Source organism: Uranotaenia lowii, chromosome 1, assembly GCF_029784155.1.
Source record: "Uranotaenia lowii strain MFRU-FL chromosome 1, ASM2978415v1, whole genome shotgun sequence".
Lineage (NCBI taxonomy): Eukaryota > Metazoa > Arthropoda > Insecta > Diptera > Culicidae > Uranotaenia > Uranotaenia lowii.
The window spans coordinates 52,917,464-52,943,446 of record NC_073691.1 but is presented as its reverse complement, the minus strand read 5'-3'; the positions used below and the strand labels follow the sequence as shown (position 1 = coordinate 52,943,446).

Here is a 25,983-nt window from a genome sequence, read left to right as displayed (position 1 = left end):
TCAGAACATAATTCTTAACCATAATTCTTGGCTCCTGATGTTTTTCCTGGATCCTTATCCCGGATTTTGATGCTAATCCCAGACATTGATCCTGATCATGGAAACTTTCCCGGATTCTGATCCTAACACGGGTCCGTTGCTGATGGTGAATTCATAACAGGATACCGGAGCCTAATCATCTACACTACACTTATTCTGGTTTTTATTTCGGAACTACCGAATAATTTTTTTATGGAATTGAAGGATAACTATAACAAATCAAATTGCTTATTCAAAAGTAATGGGCTTGTGATAAAGCTCATTTTGCAAGTCAGTTGCTTCCTGAGCCGATGCCCGTGCGTTCAAGTCCAAGAGTAAACATCAAACACAGTTGTATTGGGTAAGTTTTTCACGACATAGAGTTACGTCAACTGCAACGTTGAGAAAAAGTCGCGAATGCCACAAAGATGGAAAATCGACTATAATCGAAATAAATTAAAATTCAAAATTAACCAGAGATGTACTGAAGTTGATAGACAGCCGGCACTAATCGGACATCATCGACGTCGTATTTAATTTTACAAATTATATCGTATATAATGTTATTTAAACTCATTTTCGTATAGCTACACCTACAATGTGCGGCCCATGCTTATTCTTTAACGTATTTAAATACATTGCACGATTTTATTACGACAAAACAATTCAAATCAAGAATATGTGTGCCAATGTACCTATATGGCCTCCAAAATGATACGTATATACTAGTTTTGCTGCATTATATACGATATGTTTACACGTACATATATTTGCACGTATATTTGTGTTGCAATTTTGAAATACCAACCAAATGGTTGTCTGGGTATCGAGGCACCAACATCGAGTCTGACAACCATGGTTGGTCCGCACTTCTCAAATCCGACAGTGCACTGCGTAAATCGCACCGTTATCTTCTACGATTTGTAGAGCACCACACTTCATTCCGAAATGCTCTACACTCGTTTCCGAGTACAGCCGAAGCCAAGTGCCGAGCAAAACCGGTGCCCCAATAGCAACACTACTGAGTGCAGGAGAAATCCCGAAACACACAACTGAAGTGCATTTTTATTCCTTCTCTTCCCACCACAGTAGGCAAACAAACAGCACGAAACGATATTGCTTCTTCTTCTTCCATTTCTTGTTGGGAAAGAACCAATCCTACTTAGTTGCTTTTGCGCTGCTCCCCTACACTTAATGTGATGATATTTTTCTCTTACTCTCAGCCTGGCGAAGCGTTCTCTGCTTTTTGATTAGGTGTACGCCCGGCGTCTTAACAGTGCAGGGCAAGTGTTTCAGAACGAAAAGTTCACTGAGTTGCATTTTTCAAGCCGCTCGGGGAGAAATGGACAACCATGCTGACAACTATCTAGTGATGTGAAGATGCGCCCAAAACTCTCCGTAGTGAACAACACACGTAACCGACGCCCACCTCGGTTAAATATCGCACGACTGGAGCTACCTGAAGTCATAGCAGACAACGTGCAATCGTTCGTAGCAGCGCTGCCGGTAGATGGCGATCTCGAGGACTGTTGGGATACCATTAAGACAGCCATCAACAGCGTAGCGGAGAAGTGTACGAGGAGGGCGATGGACGAAGAGAATGCAGCGCGGGCGGCAGTAGTGCAAAGAAACACTTGTCGAAACGTGGAAATCACTGACAGCGGAAGGCAGCGAATCGAAATTTTCTGATGGAGGCAACCTGACGGACAATCGTGAGGCGATCAAAAGGTGGAAGCAGCACTTCGGTGAACACAATGCAGGAGACCAAGACGGTACATCGCTGGCGTAGCCAGGGACGTAGAGGAGCCACTCCCAACGATGAGTGATGTGAAGGAAGCGATTCGCCAGCTGAATAGCAACAAATCGTCTGGGAAGAATGGCATCGCAGTTGAACTCAACAAAATGGGCGCAGACAAGTTGCCTTATCCGGTTGATGGTATGGATCTGGGACACAGACAGCTACCGAAGGCCTACAAATGCCACCTACAGATTCGTGGGAAGTCATCAGGCCAGCTTCATGGAGGGACGTCTACGGCGAACCAGATCTTCACACTACGGCGAATCCTCCAAAAGTGCCGGGAACACCAAGTCGCTACGCACCATCGACTTCAAAGCCGATCGACCGTAACGAGCTATGAAAAACCACGGACGAGAACGGCTTTTCCGCGAAGCTCACCAATCTAATCAAGGCGACGATGGATAGAGCGCTATGCTGTGTGCGGATTTCGGGTGAATTATCGAGTTCATTCGAATCGCGCAGGGGACTTCAACAAGGCTATGGTCTATCCTACATGATGTTCAACGTGGCGCAGGAAGATATTTTTCGACGAGCGGTGGGCCAAATGCGGGAAACAGATCGAGTCAACCTATCTGCTTTGCCGACTACATTGACATAGTCGGCAGATAATCTACGGCGGTGGAGGAAATCTACCGCAAACTGAAACACGAAGCAGGAAGGATTGGGTTGATGATTATTCTCAACTGACATTATCGATCACTATACACTTCAGAATTCAATTATGCTAGCGATTGCTATCGACGTGTTAGGAACTTGTTTCTCATACTCTTACAGTCAGAGGAATATTTAGCAAGGATGCCACATTCTCCCTGTTTTCTAAGTAATTATAATTTCGTTTTTTTTTTTTGGGCTTGAGATATAGCTCAGTTGGCAAGTCTGTTGTCTCCTGAGCCGATGTCCGCGAGTTCGAGCCCAAGAGCAAACATCGAACACAGTTGTACCGGATAAGTTTTTCAATAACGATCCGCCAACTGCAACGTGATAAAGTCGCGAATGCCATAAAGATGGTAAAACGACTATAATCGAAAAAAAAATAAATTCGTTTTTATTTTGCTATATGTTAATATTTATTACCGATGGCCATGGGCTAAGACCCGGCTATTTTTTTTTTTATCGATGGCCATGGGCTAGAACTGACTCACTATCGATTGCCATGGGCTGAAACCCGGCTTATTAAAAAAACACTCCCTATTTGAGCTTCAGGGCTGTCGAAACCTCCTTGCAAACTAGGCGATCTGATTCCCTCTATACCCTGCTGGGCGGTCGGATTTCCTATCGGGCAGTTCGAATTACCTCCAGGCCTAATTTCTCTAACCTGGGTTGGGCACCACTCCCACCCGGTCCTATCGCTGTCCCTTGCGAAAGGAGGATCGCCAAAAATTTTACTCCTGAAAGGATCGCCAATGTGGAATCCCGAGGGGCCCATTTGCAGGGTTCTCTCGAGATTGATTCCTGACTGGCATTATCGATCAGTAGACACTTAGAGCTTGTCTCTTTCAGCACAGCTAGAATGTCACACCCGCTTGTCCAGTAATAATAAGGTCATGATCGAAGGTGACGACCTGGAGATAGTCGAAGACTTTGTCCATCTTGGCTCACTGGTGATCGCAGACAGTGACACCAGCCGTGAGATCCGGTGGCGAATGATCAGTGGAAGTCGTGTCTACAATGGATTCCATAAGCAACAGCGGCGATAAGACTTAGCCCTAGCACGAAGTGTAAACTGTACACGGCGGCCATAAGACCGGTTGTCCTCTAAGGGCACAAGACGTGGATATTGCTCGAGGAGGAACTGCGCACACTCGGAGTATTTGAATGACGAGTGTTAAAACCCATCTTTTGCGGCGTGCAGAAAAACGGAGTGTGGCGACAAAGGATGAATAACGAGTTAGCGCCAGTCTACGGCGAACCCAGTATCCAAAAAGTGGCGAAAGCTGGCCGGATACACTGGGCAGAACATGTTGCTAGAATGCCGGCGACTGTCTCGCAAAACAGGTGTTCGCTACGAATCCGGTTGGAACGAGATGAGCAGGGGCGCTTCGAGTGAGATAGTTAGACCAAGTTTAGCGTGATCTGGCGAATGTGGGATGTCTGAGAAATTGGAGAACGATTGCTTTGAACCGAGTGAATTGGAGGAATATTGTTCATCAGGTTATGTCGTCGGAGGATAAATCATATAAGTTGAATAAAAATAATAGCAATTATTGCATTTCAAACTTTATATAAAAAAAGTCAATATATATATTTAAAACCTATTTATTTTTCTGCAAGTCCCCGCGTCGAGCTTTATCCCATGGGAACCATTCTGCCCCGCAGGATTAATCTGTTAACCGATGATCGTCTCAGCCGGAGTATGCAGGGTTTTTCCAAAGTGGATAATTTTTGTTTCCTGGACTTTTCCGCCGATGTATTCGCAACGATGATTGTTTTCTGATGCACCTCAGAATACTTCGATGATAAATTCTTCGATAAATTCCAACCAACAACTTTGTGAAATGATCAAAATAGCGTGATAATAATTCATTTAAATAATATACGCAGAGCACTAGATAGGACTGTGTACTCATGACTGTAACACATGACTGTAACATTTGTGCGATCTCGTACATTTGTGCGATCTGTCAAAGAAGAGTTCTACACGCTAACCGCTTTTCCCAAACTGATCAACGATTACTCCATCATTTGTTGTCTCCATCATTCATATTTCGGTAGAACAAGCCGGATGAGAATATTTGACGTTCTTCGAGTGTCACTGAAATTGTTTTAATACTGAGTTCGGTGTCTCAACCAATGATGCCACATTTTGATCGGTATTATCAGTGTATCTCTTTCTGTTATATTGAGACTTTTATGGGTGAGAATAAGATACACTGATAATACCGATCAAAATGTGGCATCGCTGGTCTCAACTCTCAATTTTGTGCATGTTCTATCGATTTCTAAGAGTTGCATCCCATTTGTGGAATCTCGAGCAACACATTTCAGGGTTCTCTCAAAAATGGAGCACATCTGACCTAATTGCAGTCTAGATGTTGGAAAGGTTGGTTGAACCAGCGATTGCTCAACATCGTTTGCTGAATTTGGCTCGCATATGTGGCTCTCATGGTGGAGAGCTAAAAAATGTGTTTCCTAGGATGCCACACCGTTGATGTACCTAGTTTAAATATTCAGTTAGGAAAGCTGAGGACCGGTTATTATCAATCTGTTTTTCTGTAATTTTCAACCTGAGTTGCTTTTTCATCCCATTTTTATTTAATATGTCAAATTTCGTCTAAAAATCTATATATTTTCATTTCATTGCAGCCCCTGTCCAGAAGGACCGTTCCTATGACGACGAAGACATTCCCGCACCGGCCCCAGCCAAAGCAGCCAAGACCCCAGTTACCGGTAAAATTGCAGATAATGTTGTTTTTGCATTAACGAAACGTAATTTAAACCATTAATCTACTTTGTACTTCTTTTTATTATTTTTTTATTATATATTTCATGTTCTGTCTTCGGCTTCTATCTGTGACTGTTCTTCCTTTTTTTTTTACTTATAACATTTCCCTACCTTTACTATCTGTGAACTCCTGCACTGACTCGGGATCTTTTCTTTTTCTCTTTTATGTTCCTTTTTCGCACTCGTTTTTTCCCTTCACCATCGCATGACGGAAATGATGACCCGGACGGTCTTTCGCTAACGTGTCCTATTGCTCCTTCACCTGCAATTTCCCCCCCCCCCCCCTAACGATCTATCAATCCTCAAACCCCTCTCCAAACTAACCACTACGTTTCCGTGTTTGCCATAACGACACTTGCTGTCCAATTGCAGTGCCCAAGGGACGTCGTTTCGGCCCGGCCCGGAAAGAATCCGAACAGAACGCGTCACCGTCGGAGCAGAACGAGCAGCAAAACAACGGTGCGAGTGAGAATGCGGGAGCCAAATCGCTCACCAGCCGCCTCGGACGGTCGCGATTCGCTCTGAAACAATAGACGGATATAGAGGGAGAAGAGCGAAGAAGTTAGGAAAAAAGAAAGAAAGAGAGCGCGGTGCTTACCTGTGTATTAGAGTTAGGGTTTAGCTTCTTGTCTTTTGCTAGAATTGTTCCATAATAATAAATTCATACAGAACTGCCGCCGTGATTGAGCGTTAACTATCGAAACTCGAATCCATACAGCTGCAGCAAGGTGCATTTGATTTTTTTAAACATCATATAATTTTATTTTTGAGAATCGAAACTTTTACTTGTTGCTCGTGTAAGCAATATCAGATGTAAATTATGGAGTAAGAATATGTAGAAGTGTTGTACAATACGTGATTTGTGATGACAATCAAATGTTCATTAGAAAAGTGTTAAAATAAATTTTGTAATAATACGAAAGTTTCTTTTTGCACGAAAGAAAATCCATCCGTCCGCGTTGTAGTTCCGTTTATTTTGGTATCGTACTTCAGAAAATGAATAAATTACATATCCTCTAGGTAAAATGCGTTTAGTTATAAGAACATTGAAAACCCACCTACATATATAAATGTCTTCCTGACTTACATCCCACACCATTGCACCTAATACATGGAAAGAATCTGATTGAGATCCCGGTTGAAGTGTTCATTGCTCCAGTCGTTTTCCGTGTTGTCCAGATAGTTGTCGAAATCGTTCAGCTCCTTCATGGCGCCCCGATGCAGCAGATTCGAGACGGCATCGAAGGTGTTTTTGGAGTCCTCGACCGTGCAACGGGCCACCTTGGTCCAGCGGGAATCACGCTGTTGCCACACCTTGAGCGCCGGGTAGCGCATGTTCACCGAAACGGCCCGGTTGTCGACCTGTGAATGAAAATGTTACATTAAGTACCACCAAACAACCTTAATTTCAAACATTCCAAAGATCAACATAGCTCCAATAAAAAACGAGATTTCATTGTTGTTATGTATCAAGATTTTTGTGATAGAAGAATTCGACTGGAAACACTGTTTTTTGGGAGTTTTTCGGCTTAAAGTTTTGTTTTTAGCTAAAACGACGTGTTGATTTACGTTTCGATCCATAGTGGATCTTTTTCAGGGACGAAAAATGCCGTTTTTTTGTGAGTTTCGACTCGGTTAGTCGCGTATACCTGTCTTTTGATTGCGACAGCTATACACGACCAGCCGAGTCGAAGCAGATCGAAACGAGTCAAAGCCGATCCTGCTTGGCAGAAGGATTTGTTGCGAACCGGTAGAAATCAATCGAAGTCAATTGAAAAAAGACAGCGTGATCAACTGTCAATCCATTTCAACCTGTTTCAACCTATATCGACCAAACTTCATTGAACAGTCTTAATATTTGCAAATCCGTACCACGTGGAATTGTTTTTTCATCATTCGTCTTACTTTTTGAGTCGGAACAAGAAAATGGAAAATTCGAACCGACAATTCGCATCATCGGAAGAAGAATCCGAATTTCACGGGTTTGATGCATCCGAAATGGAGTTTTCTGTGGACAGTATTAGCAGCAGCAAGGGAAACGACAAGCTGGTATATCGAGGCTTGAGACTGCGGACAGTATCCGCCACAACGCCGATCGATGTGCATTAACAGATATCGTTGAATGCACAAAATTAATCAGCATGTCCGCAAAGGACGGCCGGATACTCAGATCCGTGAACCTGGCAGCCTGGATGAGTTTGTAGTTCCGGGGCTCCTAAAATTCACGGATGATAGCGACAGGTTTATGATTGAAGATCTGCGATTCGGAAAGCAAAGGGCTCTCATTCTCGACACAAATGGAGACTTGAAAAGGCTGTCAGAGTCCAGGTATCTCGTCATGGATGGGAAATTTGACAGTGTTCCGGGGATGTTCAGCCAGCTTTTTACGATTTATAAGAGCTGTGCGCCAAACCACGACAGAATCTTCCCGCAGGTTTTTGTGCTTATGCACAAAAATCCTGCAGGATTTAAATCCTCCCTAATGTTGACGGGTTATGAGAAAGCCCTGATAAACGCCCGCAAATCCGAGTTCCCTCAGGCGGAGCACAAGGGCTGTTATTTCCACCTATCCCAAAACTGGTAGAAGTTTATGGTGGCGGAGGGTATAGCTATGGCTTACATGACTGACCGCAGAATCTATGGGTTTGGCTTTTTCGCTTGCGCCAAAAAATCCGAAAGCCTTCGATAGCCTCCAAAAGGACGGCCCTGAAGAGCTTCGTAATTTTTTTGATAATGTTAGGGAGATCCCACCCTACCCACCAGAGTTGTAGTCGGTGTACGAGAGCATCAAGAATAACGTTCCTAGTACAACCAATCAAATAGAAGGTTGGCGCAGCAGGTGGAATGCGATTAACCAGGGCTCACATTTCTGGCCACCAATCCATCCCAACAAATCAACGGAGTGACAGCATAGGACGATGACGCCATTTTTGAAATTGTTTCTAAATGCCGGAGAAGGACGGGAACGGTAGGGACATCTTAAGATTATGAAATTTTTTAAGATGGATTAGAAGAATTAAAATTTTATACAGGACGTTATGTGGTAGTTAGGACTAGTTGCTAATCTTAGCAGTCGGGCCGATAGAAAGTTTTATTAATTTGTCAGTCGAACCAAACAGTCGATTAATAAACTCCTATTCAAGCTCTCATTCAAGAAATATTTAATTCTTCACCATTCCGAAGATTGTGAGCTTATCACATTGGCGACGTTGCGAACCCCGTCCGGGTGTAGTAGTAATGAAGGATAATGCTGATGTGCGTTTATGCATTGACATGCGAAAAGCTATTACGGCGATTTAACGAGAATACCATATGATCCCTACCCTTGATGATCTGTTATCCAGGTGGGTTAATTTGGCTTCTTCTTTTTCAATGAATTAATCTAACCTAAGTATATGTTATCCAGGAGGAATGGTTGTTGTTGGTTTTCTCGCCTTGATGTGAAAGATGCGTATCACCAGGTGGAGCTTGATGAATCGTGTCGTTACATCACCACTTTTATCACGCAACCTTGGTATGTTCAGGTACACGAGGCTAATATTTGGGATCTGTAATGCTTCTGAACATTTCCAAAGAATCATGGAACAAATTTCAGCTGGTTGCAAGAATTCTTTCAACTATCAAGACGATATCTTCATCTACGCAAGAACACGCGATGAACATGATGTTGCCCTTGATTCCGTTCTGAAAGCTTTAGAAGAACGTAGGGTGGTTCTTAATTTAAAGAAGTAAGTTCCTTGTAAGTTCAGAGTTTTTCTCGGCCATCACATTTCAGGTCAAGGAATTAAACCAGCACACGATAAAGTTGCTGCAGTTGAAAATTTCAGAGCCCCAAAAACAGCAGAAGAAGTTCGCAGTTTTTGGGGGCTGGTCGGTTTATTTCGGACCTGGCTACCAAAACATATGATCTTCGTCAGCTTCTATTAACGGGACAGAAGTTTGTATGGTTAGAAAGGCGTCGTACACAAATTACGTAACGCAAATAATCTAGAATTTAGACCCCCTCTCCCCCCTATGTAACAATAAGAAACGTTTGATATGACCCCCCTTCTATAGTTACGTAACGCTAAATACCCCCCCCCCCCCCCCCATATTCAATTTTAAAAATAAAAGTGCCCAACAGTTGCAGTCTGCAGTCGATGACGTGACAGTAAAATAAACATAACAGCAAAGCTCACTTCGTTTCATTCGCGCAGTGCGGATTTTATGAATCAACCTTTATTTACAAAATACTTAACCATCATTGACGTTTTCGAACCAGGGGTGCGTAGATTTGCTCGCCAAAAAAAAGAAAACTACACTCAGAGGAAATCTTATTATAAATTTCATAAGATACATCTTATGAACCACTTTTTTGCGTCCAAACTAATTTTTCATAAGAGTCTTATGAAATTCTTTCAATTTTCATACGATGTTCTTATGAAAAATAGAAGAAACGGCATTGTGAAAAAATGATGAACACATTCATTCATAGCATCAGTTTTTTTTCATCATCTAACAGTACGAAGCAATAGCCAGTTCATAGTTATTATAGTTTTCCTTTAATGTTAAATGTTATTGTTATCTCCGGAATGGTAAGTTCTATTTGATGTTTTTGGTGTGAACGTTGAATATATTAGTAAACTAAAATACATTATTTGTTTACTTTTCAGCAAGCTGATCGGCAAAAACGAAAGGTCGAAGATTTAGATGCGGCAAAAAAAAACTTTGATGGAGCCGTCTGTTGATGCGCTGCTGATGGTGACCATGAAGGATTTAATTTTAAACAAATTTGGCAAACAATAAAGTGAATGTTTTCAGCATGAAATATCGAGAATTTTTCTTATTAGAAAGTGATTTACTGTTTCCATAATAATCTCTTATGAAAAGCAACAACCTCTCATTGAAGTAGGCGTTCATCTTCAGAATTCATTCGCGTCATAAGACAATCTTATGAATTTCATTAATTTTTCTTATGGCGCCACTTCATAAGAGAATCTTATGGCATACATAATAGTATTTTTCTGAGTGTACAATTCTTTTCTTTATGTTTTTTTTTTCATTAATTTGTCACGTAACTGAACTGAGTACCCCCCTCCTCCCTATGTAACAGCAAGTAACGCAGACTCAACCCCCCTCTCCCCCCTACATGCGTTTCGTAATTTGTGTACGACGCCAAAGTCACAATGCTGCTTTCTTAGATTTGAAGAATGATGTGTGTAATTCACCTGTTCCATGCGGTCAGCGATGGGTTCACCCGGATCATGACTGCCCTGCAGAGGAGCTGGAACCAACGGCAGTCCGCGAACGGTGTAGGATGACTCCATCGGCGGGGAGCATCTGAGTAGTGTGCGTCCGATCCCCTGATCGAAGCTACAAAGATAAGGCAACATCTTCTGCGTAGCGGAGGTCAGGGGTGCGCCGCGAACGTTTGTAGGATACCCCAATGTCGGGGGGTATCCGAGTAGTGCCGCTTCCTAAGAGGGAAACTGCGGGGATAAGACTTTACCTTCCTCGTAGCAGATCTCAAGGGAAGAGGGTTAACCACTGTCGGGGGATACCCACGGGTAGAGAGGCTCTCGACGCCGGGCGAGCCTCTCGAGTCGGTGTAGGATGTCGTCACCGTCGGGAAACATCCGAGTCGTAGCGTTCCAAGTCCCGAATGTGTGCCGTGACAGGCGCGAGTCTAGGATAAGCTGCTCTCGATCTGGCACACAACGGGCAGGAAAAATCCGCGGGCCAAAAATCCCAGGGTTGCCAGCCGAGGGGGATAAAGAAGACCGGACAACGGTCGGAGTAGACTGACCCCATCGACGGGGGGCTATCGAGTAGAGTGCGTCCGACCCCGCGGTTTGAAGTTACAAAGATAAGACAATACCTTCTGCGTAGCGGATGCCGTGGGTGCGCCGCGTTCGTGCGTAGGATGCTCCACCTTCGGGGAGTATCCGAGTAGAGCGGTTCTCAACGACAGAAGCTGCGGGGATAAGACTTGACCTTCTTTGCAGTGGAAATCGTTGGGAAAGGGTTATTCCACGTTCGGGGAATATCCACGGGTAGAGTGGCTCTCGACGCCGGGTGAGCCATTCGAGTCGGAGTAGGATGACGTTTTCGTCGGGAATCATCCGAGTCGTTGCGTTAAGTCCCGCGCGTGTGCCATGACAGGCGCGAGTCTAGGATAAGCTGCTCTCGATCTGGCACACGACGGGCAAGGTTGCAAACTTCGAACCCTGAAGATAAGAGGTCGGGCTTCGAGTCGTTAGAGGAGAGGTCAGGTCTCAAACCTTCAGGCGAAGAGGTTTGTGTGGTCAACCCCGAGTCTTTATGATAAGGGGTCGGGTCTCGAGTCGTAAGAGGAGGGATCAGGCCCCCTACCAACAAGAGGAGGGGTACAAGTGGTCACCTCGAGTCATTACGAGGAGAGGTCAGATTTCAAGTCGTTAGAGGAGAGATCGGGCCTTGAATCGTGCAGAGGAGAGGTAAACCTCGAGTCGATGCGAGGAGGGGTCGGATCTCAAGTCGTTAGAGGAGCGATCAGGCCTCAAGTCGCGAAGAGGAGAGGTTTGTATGGGAATCTCGAGTCATTGCGAGGAGATGTCGGTTCTCAAGTCGTTAGAGGAGAGTTCAGGCGTCGAGTCGTAAGGATGAGAGGTTTTGCTGAAAGTGGTCTCGTTAATGAGTATTGCCTTGGAGCGCATTAGCGCGAATAGACCTCCCACTATTGAAGTATAGTGTACTAAACAGTTCGAGGTGGGAACCAGGTCTGCGGCCCCAGGTGGAGTTTAGGGAGTAGGGGGTATACACGAAGTATATCATGAGTCTTCCCATTGTACCCATGGACCCAGAGTAGCAAACTGGGGGGACGCGGTGGCTCGCCGTGCCTTAGAATACAATCCGTAAACCGGGATTTACCACCTGTGGTTACCAACTAAAAAAAAAAAAGGGTATTTCGATAACACACGACGCACCAGGATAGTTACTGATGCTTCTTCAGTGGGTTTGGGAGCAGTGTTGTTGCAGTTTAAAAACCAATCAGATAATGTTCCTATTGTGATTTCGTACGCAAGCAAAAGTTTATCTTCAACCGAACGTAGATATTGCCAGACAGAAAAAGAGACATTAGCAATTGTTTGGGGTGTTGAGCAGTTTCAACTATATTTACGTGGAAGGGAGTTGGAAACAGACCATAGACCCTTAACTGCAATTTTCAAACCTACATTAAAACCTCCTGGTCGGATAGAACGTTGGGTACTCAGGTTGCAGTCATTCCGATTTCAAGTTATATACAAGTCAGGGAAACAGAATATTGCGGACGCACTTTCAAGGTTGTCTATTTCTGAGGAATCAGCTGATGTTGATGATTCAGATGAATTGATTTACGAAAACTCCCTTATCGAATCAGTTGCTGTTGATGTTAGTGAGATTAAAACTGCAATTATTGGAGACTCTCAGCTAACATATCTGAAGGAGGCTATCGAATCAAATAACTGGTCGGATGATACGGTTAATTCTCACATTAAAGAGTTTAAACCTTTCAGAGGTGATATGTATGTCGTCGAAGGTATCGTGGTTCATGGATCTCGTTTAGTAATTCCGAAATGTTTGCAACAGAGAATCTTGCAGCTTGCCCATGAAGGGCATCCTGGTGAAACGGCGATGATATTACGCCTTCGAGAACGCGTTTGGTGGCAAAGATGCTAGAACATTTGTGAAAAGTTACCAAGGTTTTCGTTTGGTTGGTCGGCCTTCTGCGCCAGAACCAATGAGGCGTAGAGTAATGCCAGATGAGCCTTGGATCGACGTAGCTATGGATTTTCTTGGTCCCCTTCCCACCGGTGAATGTTTGTTGGTCATCGTGGACTATTATAGCCATTATAAGGAAGTTTGCATTATGAGGAAAATTACTTCTGAGAAAACCATCAAGCAGCTCGAGACAATTTTTGTGCTTTTGGGTTATCCCAGAACAAACACGCTCGATAATGGAAGAAAGTTCGTGAGTACGGAATTTTCAAGTTATTATCGGTCCAGAAATTTTGTTTTTAACTATATATCCCCGTAAAGGTCGCAGTCAAACGGGGAAGTAGAACGACAAAATAGCTTTCTTCTAAAACGTCTGAAGATAGGTCAGACTCTTAAACGTGACTGGAAGGACAATCTTCTTGAGTACCTACTCTTCATTCGACCACCGGCAAGGATCATACGGAGTAAAATACCATCACTGAAAAACATCGAAACAGCTCCACCGAAGGACTCAGAAGCTGGCGATAGGGACCTCTTAATAAAACATCGAGGGAAAGAGCGCGAGGATGAACACCGTCACGCAAAACCGTCTGGAATACTGGAAGGCGATACAGTAATTGTCCAGAACCTGTTACCAGGAAACAAACTCCAAACCACTTTCGCTCCCACCCGGTTCGTCGTGATAAGAAGGAAAGGGAATCAGGTATAGATTCGAGATAAAGACGGAAACACTTATTTACGGAACACGGCTGTTCTTAAGAAAGTTCCTGAAGACGGTCAGGATGGGGCAAATAACGAAGTCGAGCCAGTTATTTTCGGTGATCAGAACAGGCCTTCGTGATTCATCCTTCCAAATCACGGAATTATTTTGCTGAAAGATACACATCTCGGAACAGTTATCATGCGGCATGAATATCTATATATATAAAAATGAATTTCTGTCTGTCTGTCTGTCTGTCTGTCTGTCTGTCTGTCTGTCTGTCTGTCTGTTCCCTATAGACTCGGAAACTACTGAACCGATTTGCATGAAACTTGGCAGGTGGGGGTATTGGAGGCAGGGGAAGGTTCCTATTATGGTTTGAGACCCCTCCCTCTCTCATGAAGGGAGGGAGGGGCCTCCCAAACAAAAGACAATTTTTTGCATAACTCGAGAACCCATCAAGCAAATGGTATCAAATTTGGCATGGGGTGATATTTGGGAACGAGGAATATTTCTATGAATATTTGGTACCCCTCCCTCTTCTCAGTGGGATGATAGGAAGGGGGGAGGGGGGCTACCTTACAATTTTTCATATAACTCGAAAACTAATCAAGCTAATGGAACAAAATTTGGCATAGGAGGGTAGTGGAATACGAAAAATGGTTCTATGATTATTTCAAACCCCTCCCTCCTTCCATTGGAGATACAGGAAGAAGGGGGGAGGGGCCTTTAACCACTTTTTATTGCATAGCTTGAAAACTATTCGAGCAAATGAAACCAAATTTGGCTAGGAAGGGTATATGGGTAAGATAAACAGTTCTATGTATATTTGGTACCCCTCCCTCCTTCCAGTGAGGATATAGAAAGGGGGGGAGGGGGCTTCGTTACAATTTTAGCATAACTGGATAAATAATCAAGCAAATGGCACCCAATTTGACGTGGGAATGTATATGATTACGATAAATGTTTCTATGATATTTTGAGAACCTTTCGTCCTTCAAGTCGGAAAATCTTAAGGGGGGAGGGTCCTCCCATATAATTTTTACATCCCTCGGGAACTTACTAAGCATATGGAATGAAATTTGGGTTGAGAGGATATTTGAGCACAGGGAAGGTTTATGTGAATATTTGGTATTACTGCCTCCTTCCAGTGGGGTGATATGAAGAAGAGGGGGAGGGGGGGGGGTCTTCTTTACAATTATTCGCATTACTCGAGAACTAATCAAGCAAATGTAAACAACTTTGGCATGGGAAAGCTTTGGCATGAATACGTAAAATGGTTATTAGCTTATTTGAGACTTCTTTCTCCTTCAATTGAGAATGCAGTTAGGGAAGACGGAAGCTCATATATGTATGATTGTTTTGCATAAACCAAAAACTTATCTAACAAATGGAACAATCATTCAATTTAGCAACTGGGGAAGAATTTGGCATAGGAGTGTATTTGAATACACGGAATGTTCAATCTTGATCCTGTTCTTCCAGGTAGGGGATAGGTAGGAAGAGCGGCTCCGATACAAATTTTATAGCATAACTCGACAACTTATAAATCAATCGAAACCAAATTTGGCATGAGAGGGTATTCGAGCTCAAGATATGTTTTTTCCGGTAGTTTAGCATCACTACCACAAATCAGTGGAACGATATAGAAGGAAAAGAGGGCATTGATAAAATTTGTTTAATATTTCTAAAACTTATCGAGAAAATAGAATTAAATTATTATGGGAGCAAATTTGTGTACAAGCAATGTTTCTTCGATGGTTTGAAAACCCCTTCTCTTGCCAGAGGGGAGATATACAGTAGGGAGAGGGACACCAATTTTTTGAATAACTCGAGAACTTATCGAGAATGGGGCCATATATGACGTGGGATCGTATTTGTATACAAGAAGTGTTTTTCTGATGTTATGAGACCCACCTTCTTTCAATTAGGGATATAGGAATGGGGGTAATTCGTATGATAATTCGAGAACGAAAAGGTAAAATAAATGTCCCATGATGTTATTTTGTTACTGAAAATGCTCACATGATAGTTTGACAAAGTTTCATATTTATAAAAAAAATATTTTGGCATAAGTTATAAACTTTTTAAGCAAAGAAATTCAGAGTCATAAAAAGGATTAAAACACGGATTTAAAAAAAATAATTAAGATTTCAAAATAAAAAAATTTGCAAATTCATTTTGAAAAAAAAATTAATGATATTGAAATTGAACTTAAAATTTTGTGCAAATAAATAACAAGTTAAATAACTAGGTACCACAAGTTTCAAAAATTTTTGAAGGTGTAGCAAAGCACACCGGGTCAGCTAGTGGGATATATAAAAACAAATTTCTTTAATTCAGCGGATAGGTCTTGGTTTCTGCTTTCCAATATTTTAGAGGACATCTCAATAGCTCAGAGCTATTTTACTGAAGAAAGAATTCTGATCTTGAGTGGAACTGAGATATGATCTTGAACGGAACCATTTTGTACTGTCTTTTTTCCAGGGATTTTCATCCTATTGGATGATTCATCCCATGATGTTGTACTGTCAACATGATAGCTCTCAATCCTTTTTTTGTCGAACTGTGAAAACTTTAATTAAATCCCATCTACAAGATTTTCAAATTCAAAAACTTAACCTTTCAAAGTTGTTCGCAAAGTATTCGTTCCAATTTATTTCTTACTTCAAAAAAGGTATCCAGTTTTGACTTTGATTCGATGTTTCTTATTTTGCAAAGAATCTATTCTCTAAACTCGAGTTTTAGTAATTTTCTTTTCCTCAAAAACTAAATTCTTTAGTAGAATTGAACGTGCGCGTTTTGGGTCATATTGCCTCGAACTGCTTTTGAAGGTAAAGGGAAAGTCATTATACAATAATATGCCTTAAACCAAAGATATCTATAAAAGCCTTCCTCTTTCTTCCCGTCTTCCTTCTGAAAGAAAGAATCAAAAAAATATCTTTTATCCTCGGAAAAAAAAATCAAACTTTTTGTGTGCCTGATTTGGTACGCTGTGACACCAATTACAGTAACTTTTGGTTGTATTCGAACTTAATTTTTCATCTTTTCTGTCCCCCAAAGCTGATGGAATAAGAAAAATACAAAGGTTCTGCATACATTCAGGGGTAAAAACTGCGTGTGAGACATCCGGCATAAGGCAGCGCACCTAGCGGTAGATTTTGGAAGCTAGAAGTTCCACTCAAGAGTCATATTTTTGTTTAGAAAAATACGCAATTTATTGAAATTTTGATGGAAAACTCGTTACAAAAACACGAATAATGCTTTTATAAAAGCTTAGTCATTTAGATGACGATTAATGTAACCCTTATAAATTAAAGTTCAAAGTCAGCAAAAAATAGTCAAGTCAGATTGGTTCATTAGGTTTAGCAAAAATGACAAAGCTTGTATGAAAAGATCTCGAAAAAGTGATTTGTAACATTTCTACAAGATTCATAAATCATCATTACCTAGATCTTAGGAAGGCAAAATAATGGCTATTTGAATTTAGTGTTTTTTTTTTTGTGTAAGCTCGACCCATAGAATGATAGTTTTTTTTTATTTCAGTTCATTTTTACATCAGGTCAGGACTACAGATGTACCAATGTATTCGGCCAACGGAAAATTAACCCGGTACAATCCGGAAATGTTTAGCAATAAAATCGTGGCTAGGTTGACTTTTCTCGATTTTTTAATCTTTCTTACATACTTATCCAAAAAAATCTTAAATAAACGACAATCAAAGTAAAAGGCGATATTTGTCAGCATTCTTCAGCACGACTACTGACAGTGAAAGATACACGGATATATTTGAGATGTTTAACTGAAACTTTAAGTTTTTGGTAGTTGTATAGCTTTTCTAACAAGCATAACGTATGGCATGGCCGTAGGAACGGGGGGGGGGGGTTTTGGGGGTTAAACCCCCCCCATGAGGATCCAAAATAGCACGCGAGGTATTATACTCTACACTCAAAATTATAAATTCAGAACCCAATTATGATAATAGAGTAAGGTGAACCAAGAGTAACAATCTAGACTAAAAACTAAGGCCAAGATCTCAAAATTCCAACCAAAATCCAAAATGCTGCTACACTTTTCAAAATTTTCTCACTTCTTCATCGAAATTCAAGTCTGATAATAAATTTTGAATTAAATTAAACCCATTTCGGAGGTCCCAATTCCATAATTCTCATAACCAAAATTTTTTTTTTTTTTTTTGTTTCGATTATAGTCGTTTTACCATCTTTATGGCATTCGCGACTTTATCAACGTTGCAGTTGGCGGATCGTTATTGAAAAACTATCCGGTACAACTGTATTCGATGTTTACTCTTGGGCTTGAACTCGCAGACATCGGCTCAGGAGACAACAGACTTGCCAACTGAGCTATATCACAAGCCCATAACCAAAATTGTATTCCGATTTTTGTATGGATTCTGTATCCATTTCAGGATTCTTGATTTTTTCTTGATCAAATTTGAGTTCCTTAACTTAATTCTTACACAAAATTTAAAAATTTATAGCTTCTAATTGGTAATGAAAAATTGAAAATTAAAGATTGAGATCTTTGTAAATTCTTTTTTTTTTTTTTTTTTTGTATGGGTTTATGAGCTACCTGGCTGACCCGGAAAGGAAAAACAGATCGGGGGACAGAAGAGGAAAATTTACATGAGAGTAGAATAGCTTAGAGTAGGATAGCGGCAACAGAGCCCGAGGGTTCTGAAGCACCAGTTTAGGGAAGCGTTAAGATAGTGCTCGACGGACTGGGACAATTGGGCCCTACATGAGCTTCGAGTTAACCCAACCTCCAATTCAACCGAGCAGTGACAGTATGGTAGCAAAAGTTATCATATGCTAACGTCTCGATATCATTGTCAGAAGGGTTCACTATCTTACCGTAGTTGAGTTATCCCTACCTGTCACCTAACCTTACTCGATTCAAAAACTTTGATTTAAGATCGTTTTTACTCGAGATATAGATTGACTAATAAAACATATTTCCCGTATTCAGAACAAAACATCTAGATAAGAAGCTATCTCTCAATGCTGCAATTATAAAATTTCGCTTAACACAAATATTAATTGTACCAAATTTTTTGGAAAATCAAAAAAATTAAATAGAGATACAATTATGAATTACATGATCAATATTTTTTTTACTATCATTGACTTATCAAAACAACAGGATATAAACCATAATGCAAATGGCGATTCTGTTCTTCTAAAACCTCATTGCTAATTTTGAACAACTTTTCAAAACAACCTTCCTTGATCTTTGGTTTGGTTAAAATAAATGTCAATTTTTAAAACCCCGATATTATTTTCCTGGACGAGAAGGTTCTTGTTTATCAAAATCATACCTTCGATCTTCTACATCCTTATTTGAATTTCAAACCTAATCGAGCTATAGATGGAACTACAAAAAAAAAGTAATAAAACAAGAAAGAACTAGATTCAGATGGATTGGGTAATTAAAGATGTTTCCCAAGGTGTGATTCCTTAGGAATTCAAAATAAATACGCGGCTGCTCTGTAATTATATTAACAACTTGGATACCATAAAACAGAATTTTTAATTGTCTACCCCCCAACTTTTGTATTAATTTTACGTTATACAAACAATAAAATAAATAGCATGATTGAATTAATAATCGGACCATACTGCTAATGACAATGCTATTCTTCTAAAATTTCGAACGCTTAACAACTTCTTAGAGCAAGTTTCCTCAATCTGTTCCTGATGAAATAAATTACACTCTTATTTATAAATCTCCAATATTATTTTCCTGGACTATCATCTATCTTTTACTTCATTATTTCAATTTCACACTTAACCAAAAAACTGACAAATCTATCAAAAAGTATTGAAACGAAAAGGAAATATTCTTGACAGGAAACTGTCTAAACAGCATCTTGATTCAATTAGCCTCTAGTTCTTGTAAAATGCTTGATTTAAGAATAAGCCTTCGAAATTCATAAACCGCAAATGCACACTTACTAGAGCATTGGGGAGAAGAATACTGTTACTTTACCTTGCCTAGTAGCACATTGACCATTGAATACCTAACCATGTGTTAACCAATTGTTAACATCTTCATCCACTAATTCTTGTACAATTAAATTGCCTTTCTAATTTTGGCAGTTATCATTCATTTACAATACTGTCTATTCTAATCTAACTTGCGCATGGTGGAAAAGTGGAAATATCAACATTTAAACTGCTAATTGTGATATTTCCACTGCGCAATGCTGTTGTTGTCCAACGGAAGGGAGGGCAAGTGTTTCAACTCCCATTCACCTTATCAACATGGATCATCAAAGAAAAAGTATACGATATTGAAGCACCATTTAATTTACTTTCTATGATCTCATATCGAATAAGGCTACGTGCAACCGCCCTTTCAGGTTTATGTTAGTATAGAGTCTGTTTCCAAACCGTCAACTTCCATAAACACAGTAATGCACGCCGTCGCCGTGACCCATTACAGCATAGGGTACGGAGATCTTTGTAAATTCATATTTAAATTCTGGTTCACAATACAGATTGAAAATAAATAATTTAAATACCTAGTGAATTAAGATTAAACCTGAACTAAAGAATTTAAATTATAGATTCATAAATGAGTGCTCTGATATTTTGCTCATGATATTCTGATCTGGAACAAGATTCGGAAATCGCATTTTTTGTACATTTCAGAAATCTTTCCAAAAAGAAATTTTTAATTTCAGGTTTTGAATTCATATTCAGAAGGCAAAAGTTTTAACTTTGAAAAAGTTTCAACTTATAAATAAATTTCACAATCAACATAAATTGTTGAGGAATTCAAGAGATCATGAACTTAATTGCGGACCCGATACGAGATATCTCGTTTTTTTCGTATGCCAACAGTGTGCTACACTTCGAAATATAACTCAAATGAACTGAAATTGAATGTTAATTTTTATACGACAAAATTGAACACAACATTAGCCGTAACTTCAAAATTTTAAATTTGAAAAAATTCGTCCAGCGATTTCTGAGATATAAAATGCCGAATTTTGGTGTTTCTCGCAATAGATTTCATCCTGGTTCTTAGTGTGTTAAGATTTCTTGTCAATTCAATTTCCAAATTTCGTTTTTAAACAAAATTTGTTTGTAAACACAATTTAATTGAAAATCACAAATAAGAGGTAGAATTTGAGTTCATTGTTTTATTCGAAAAACCTAAATTTTATTTAAAAAAAAATCATCCACAGGATTTTTAATATAGAATTGATTCCTTATGACAAACATTTGCTGTTAACGCCAAAAAAATCTGCACCAAATTCTTTATTTTCCCAGAGTATTGTTTAACACTATTCACACATTAAGGACACCAACATTTTGCTAATTAATATGTTAAATTTTGTAGAATGAGGTTTCATTCTTAGATTCAAAACGTTTAAATTATGCTTTTAATACATACAAGCATACAAGCAGCAAGCGGAAAAAACGAGATCTCGTATTTGGTCCGCAATGTGTTAATATTGCAGGTTTTTAAAGCCAAATTTCATACTAAAATTATTAATTTGGTTCAAGTTTCCATCAAGAAAATTCGATACGAAAATCGGATGATTACCATCAGTTATTTTTTTTTTTTCAAAATTTGATATAGTTTCATCAAAGGTCAAAATCTTTAAATTAGCAAACTAGTTTGGAAGATTGAGCTAAGTTTTTTTTTAAATACCCAATTTAAAAGGAAGACTTTCCCCATAAGCTTATTTTATGACCAAATTAACTATGTTTGATCTACACGACTATAAAACAAATTAAAAGATTTTACCCATCGATGAAAGCGAGTTTTGCTCTCCTTTTAGGTTTAGGACCCATTTTTTAAAGTTACGATTTAATAAGAAAACTATCAATTTCATAGTGCTTAAAAATGAATAATCATATATGGTAACAAACAAAATTTGTGCTTGTTGGGCAAAAAATAAAAGGTACAAATCAGTCACCAAAACCCCCCCCATGAGTCGGGTCTTCCTACGGCCCTGACGTATGGATATTTCATAAATTTTACTATTTAATTTAAAAAAAATAGTAAGAAAGAAATCAGAATTCAACATTACTTTTTTAAGATTTAAGCTAATCACACATTATTGTAGCGAATGAAATTCTACTTACCACGGCGAAGACGGCCCCGCTAACGTTCTCGGCAATTTTGTCCGCAATCCGGGCCCCCGGAGCCCGCTCCACCTGGTTGTCGTAGAAATTCTCCGCTGCCGCATAGTAACCCATGATGTGCAGTCCCTGCTGGGCGGCCCGTGCCTCGACCTGGATCAGCGCAATCTCGGCCATCGGAGTAACGTGCAAACACTGGTGGAACAGCGGAATCGCATCCACCACCTCCTTCTGTTGGTTAGTTCCTTTTCCGGCGCCCAGAAGCAACCCATTCACGGCCAGATGCGGATATTTGGCCGCATGTAGCATTATTTTGCAGTAGGCACGGGCAGAGAAATTTACCTCGGACATGGTGGCGCACTCGGGAGGATGCTGGAACACGAGAATTAATTAAATTAAATTAATCAAAATTAAACTGGGGCACAAATCGGTCTCACTAATGCAATGTTTTGAAAATAATGTGATGATTTTCGTCCGCGTTGACGTTTCTCCTACTGTGCTGTCAGTGGGTGGCTGTCTAAACGTGCTTCCAGATTCTCCACTTTTTGTAAAAAATATTTTTTTTTGAATGGATAATGGAATGAATTTTTGGTTTGCATCATTTTCATTGACATTGACAATTGAAAACGTCGGCAAGCGTTAAGGCGGCCACACAATTGTAATTGTAATTGTGATTTTTATTTACGGGAACCTTCAAGTTACAAAATAACTTAGTGACTAGGTCAAGGAAGACACTTTAATGGAATGGATGTGTAACTAATGATTTAAAAATAAAATAAAATTATCTCCTGTCTAGTGCCCTCTTGAATGAGGCCATGGTGGTCGTCGCCTTAGTCGAGAGTGGGATGTGGTTCCAATAAGACGCACCATAGATTAGTGTACTTCTCTTCATGGTTGTACTGTGACGAGGAATGATGAAGCACTTAGAGCGATCTTGCCGGGTATGTTGCAGATGGTCCAGTATGTATGGCGGGTGCAGTTGGTAGTAGGCTAGTAGGCATTCCGCATAAAACAGCCGATTCGTTGAAGATAGTATGTCTGTTCAATCAACTCTAGTCGAAACGGGTCGAAACAAGTAGAAATGGATTGACAGTTGATCACCTGTCTCTTTCCAATTGACTTCGACCGATTTCTACCAAGTCGAAACTAATCCTGCTGCCGAGCTGGATTGGTTTCGACTAGTTTCAACTTGCTCCATTGAACAACGACCTGACTAGTTTCGACCAAAACATTGGCTCGTTGAACATCTATCAGTTAACAGAAACCAGTTGAAACCGATTTTTACTAACGATTGAACGCAGCTAGTGTTCAGGAAGATCGTGTCCGTCGTCGCGTCGCGTTGACATTTAATTTTGAGGATGCCATTTTCCGTTTGAGTCACCACAATGGTGCGTCGCGTCAGTGAAGGCATTGTACTAAAACGCAAAACTTGTTCTAAACGGCAGCGTTTTCCAGCGTCGACGTTTTGGTTTTGAAAAAAATCAAAATTTCAGCGCGTCAGCAGGATTTGAACTATTTGTTTTTGATATTTTTCGTCAAAGATGCACACAAACAGATTCAAAAATCATATCATCGTCATTTTATCTCTTCGATGATACAAATTTCATTCAAAATTCATTGAAAGTGATATTTAAGATTTTAATATATTTGACATAATGATGAAATCATTAAGAATTTATTATAACCCGAATAGAATTGAACCATGAAAAAACAATGAATTTCATGTTCACAAACCATACATTGTATGGTTTACACAATGATTATTATCGTCCTAGATACCGTGAATGCACATTGGAATTTATAGTTTTTGACCATACATTTCATCGTTTTGACGAAAATAACCATGAAAAAGGGGTATTGTTATGCAGCGTGACCATGAAAAAAATGGCGATTTTCCATACATTGAGAAGCCCAAAAATATAAAGTTCATGGTTGTAACAGCTTCCAATTTTTCATAGTAAAACCATGAAAATCCGATGATTTACATTGTTAAACCGCTGTAAACAAAATATTTGCTCATGGTGGGGTTTTTGCATTTATTTTTGGTTTTGTCATCATTTTCAGTTTTATTTTATTGGAACGGATTGATTTATTCACATTTATTTAATAATCAAAAAATAACACTTCACTCACACTTATTGATTGCAGCTATTTCCTGGATCCGTCTCTCACTTTCCGGCTTCCCGTAGCCGCTCTATCGACATCCACACGCGCGCAATGCATGATGATGATTGTTTTATGCTAAAATTGATAAAAATAAACGATTAAACAATGTTGCTTCTTGTTAATTTCGCTTTTAACTTACCATTGGGTCCACCTCAGAACACTTAGAATTAATTTTTCTAAAAACTACCGACCGACGATTGTGGAGAGGAAAATAAACAGTACCGCGGCCGTCAAATTATCCGTACACGCAAAACTTGGAATGTTTAAAATTCTTAAATTATTCACGCTGGGATGTACTTTTAACCATGAAGTACGTGGTCACATTTGAATTCATTGGATATTGAATGTGATACCATGGTTCTGTTCTATTCGGGAAATATTAGCTTGATTTATATGTTCTCGTTTTTCAGTAATAAGAACAAAAATGAATGAAATATTGGAGTTTGCCGAGTTTTGACTCAATATTTCCCTGTCAGCCTTGTCAGGGGACGCTATATTGTGGTGCAAAAATTGTAGAGTGCGTCGCGTCAGCGTTTTAGTACTCGACGACGGCGTTGACAGCTGACGCGACGCGACGTCCGACGTGGTATTGTGTGGCTGCCTTTACCGAGCAGAAAATCTATTGAGCATTAAGAAAAACCAAAGCATCAACTTGAAGATATTGGCATAAAATCCGATTAGATCAGGGATCTCTAAATAATCAGATAATTTCAATAAAACAAGGTAACGAATGTTGCAAAAGCCCTCTTCAAAAAATTTCGATTCGTTTATGATAAACTCGAGATATTCGAACTGTTTCATGTTTCATAATACATTCAAATTGTAAATGAAAAACAGAAAGTGGTGAGTACTGAATGCAAATAAAGTAGTAGTAGTGTTTCTATCAAGAATAAAAATAAGTTTGAAAACTTTATAAGATTAAAATCAGCAGGTAGATGGAAAATCATTTAATTGACATAATAATTCTGATTTAGAATGTTATCTTTTTTTGTAATTGAAAGCATAAAAAGGTTTCGTAGAAATTAAATTGGTTGGCAGTCCTGCTCCGAAGTGCCAGCACTTGAATTGATCTGCTTTATCGATAATGTGTTCTAAAATTCCAGCGAATAATAGATCGCCTTTTCGAATGGACTTGCAAATGTATCCTTCCGAGAAAGGTTTATCAATAGTTCTGAAGATTTTACAAAAAAACTAAACCAAACATTCAACAACTCAGTTTTGACAGAAATACCTGTTGGTTTGGTCAAACATATGAAAACAGTTAGACACGAATGCCATTATGCTGGTAAAGTGTCAAAAATAAAACCTAAAAAAAAAAAAATATGAAAACAGTAACAAAACAGTCAGTATATTTTCTATACACTACTTGAGCGATGTAATTAGAATGCAGCACAAAAGAGATTTTAGAGGGATGAATCATCTTTCGGGATAAACATAAGAGGTTACATAAATTTAGGCGTTTACAGATACTGTAACGCCTAAATTTATTTGATTACTTAGAACAAAATCTGGGTCTGTATTCTATGTTGAAATTTTCGATATTTTCATTGTTTGCATGAATAAAATATGTTGCATGTTTCATATTTTAAAAACCAGTACTGGACTCCTATGAACGTAAAACATGATTGCAGAAGTTTATTAGACTACGTTAAATTTGATTTAAAATCGATTTCGTCTCTGATAAGAATTTGATACTTTGGGGTAACATTGATCAGTCTCTATTTTGACGGTTTTAACGAGTTTTCTTGATCACAACGAATACAAAACACCTTCGTAATATTTACAAATGGTAGTAATTGACAAACTAAGGCAGTTCGTGCGTTAAGGCCGAACAACAATTTAAATCGAAAGATGCACAATGAGGCTGTATAAATTAAGGGGCTAAATTTTTAAACATCTATATATATATAAATGAATTTCTGTCTGTCTGTCTGTCTGTCTGTCTGTCTGTCTGTCTGTCTGTCTGTCTGTCTGTCTGTCTGTCTGTCTGTCTGTCTGTCTGTTCCCTATAGACTCGGAAACTACT

The 25,983-nt window shown here is 39.7% G+C and overlaps 2 protein-coding genes across 7 annotated transcripts in view; one reads left to right on the top strand and one right to left on the bottom strand.

The window, feature by feature from the left end:
- Positions 1-6,180, top strand: part of LOC129754601 (uncharacterized) — a 36,387-nt gene extending 30,207 nt beyond the window's left edge. For 4 of the 5 annotated variants that reach the window (XM_055750761.1, XM_055750753.1, XM_055750779.1 and 1 more), the window contains exons 5-6: positions 5,120-5,242; positions 5,631-6,180. In XM_055750761.1, the coding sequence (XP_055606736.1) occupies positions 5,120-5,242; positions 5,631-5,791 (284 nt within the window). In that variant the 3' untranslated portion in view covers positions 5,792-6,180. The remainder of the gene's footprint in view (positions 1-5,119; positions 5,243-5,630) is intronic. The other variant, XM_055750786.1, reaches the window with a different exon arrangement.
- A 31-nt stretch (positions 6,181-6,211) lies between these two features.
- Positions 6,212-25,983, bottom strand: part of LOC129754630 (ER membrane protein complex subunit 8/9 homolog) — a 41,378-nt gene continuing 21,606 nt past the window's right edge. Inside the window, exons 1-3 of one of the 2 annotated variants that reach the window (XM_055750803.1) lie at positions 22,229-22,349; positions 21,795-22,163; positions 6,212-6,620 (exon numbers count right to left, since the gene is read on the bottom strand). In XM_055750803.1, the coding sequence (XP_055606778.1) occupies positions 6,363-6,620; positions 21,795-22,142 (606 nt within the window). In that variant the 5' untranslated portion in view covers positions 22,143-22,163; positions 22,229-22,349 and the 3' untranslated portion in view covers positions 6,212-6,362. Of the gene's footprint in view, positions 6,621-21,794; positions 22,164-22,228; positions 22,350-25,983 lie in introns of those variants that run through there. The other variant, XM_055750794.1, reaches the window with a different exon arrangement.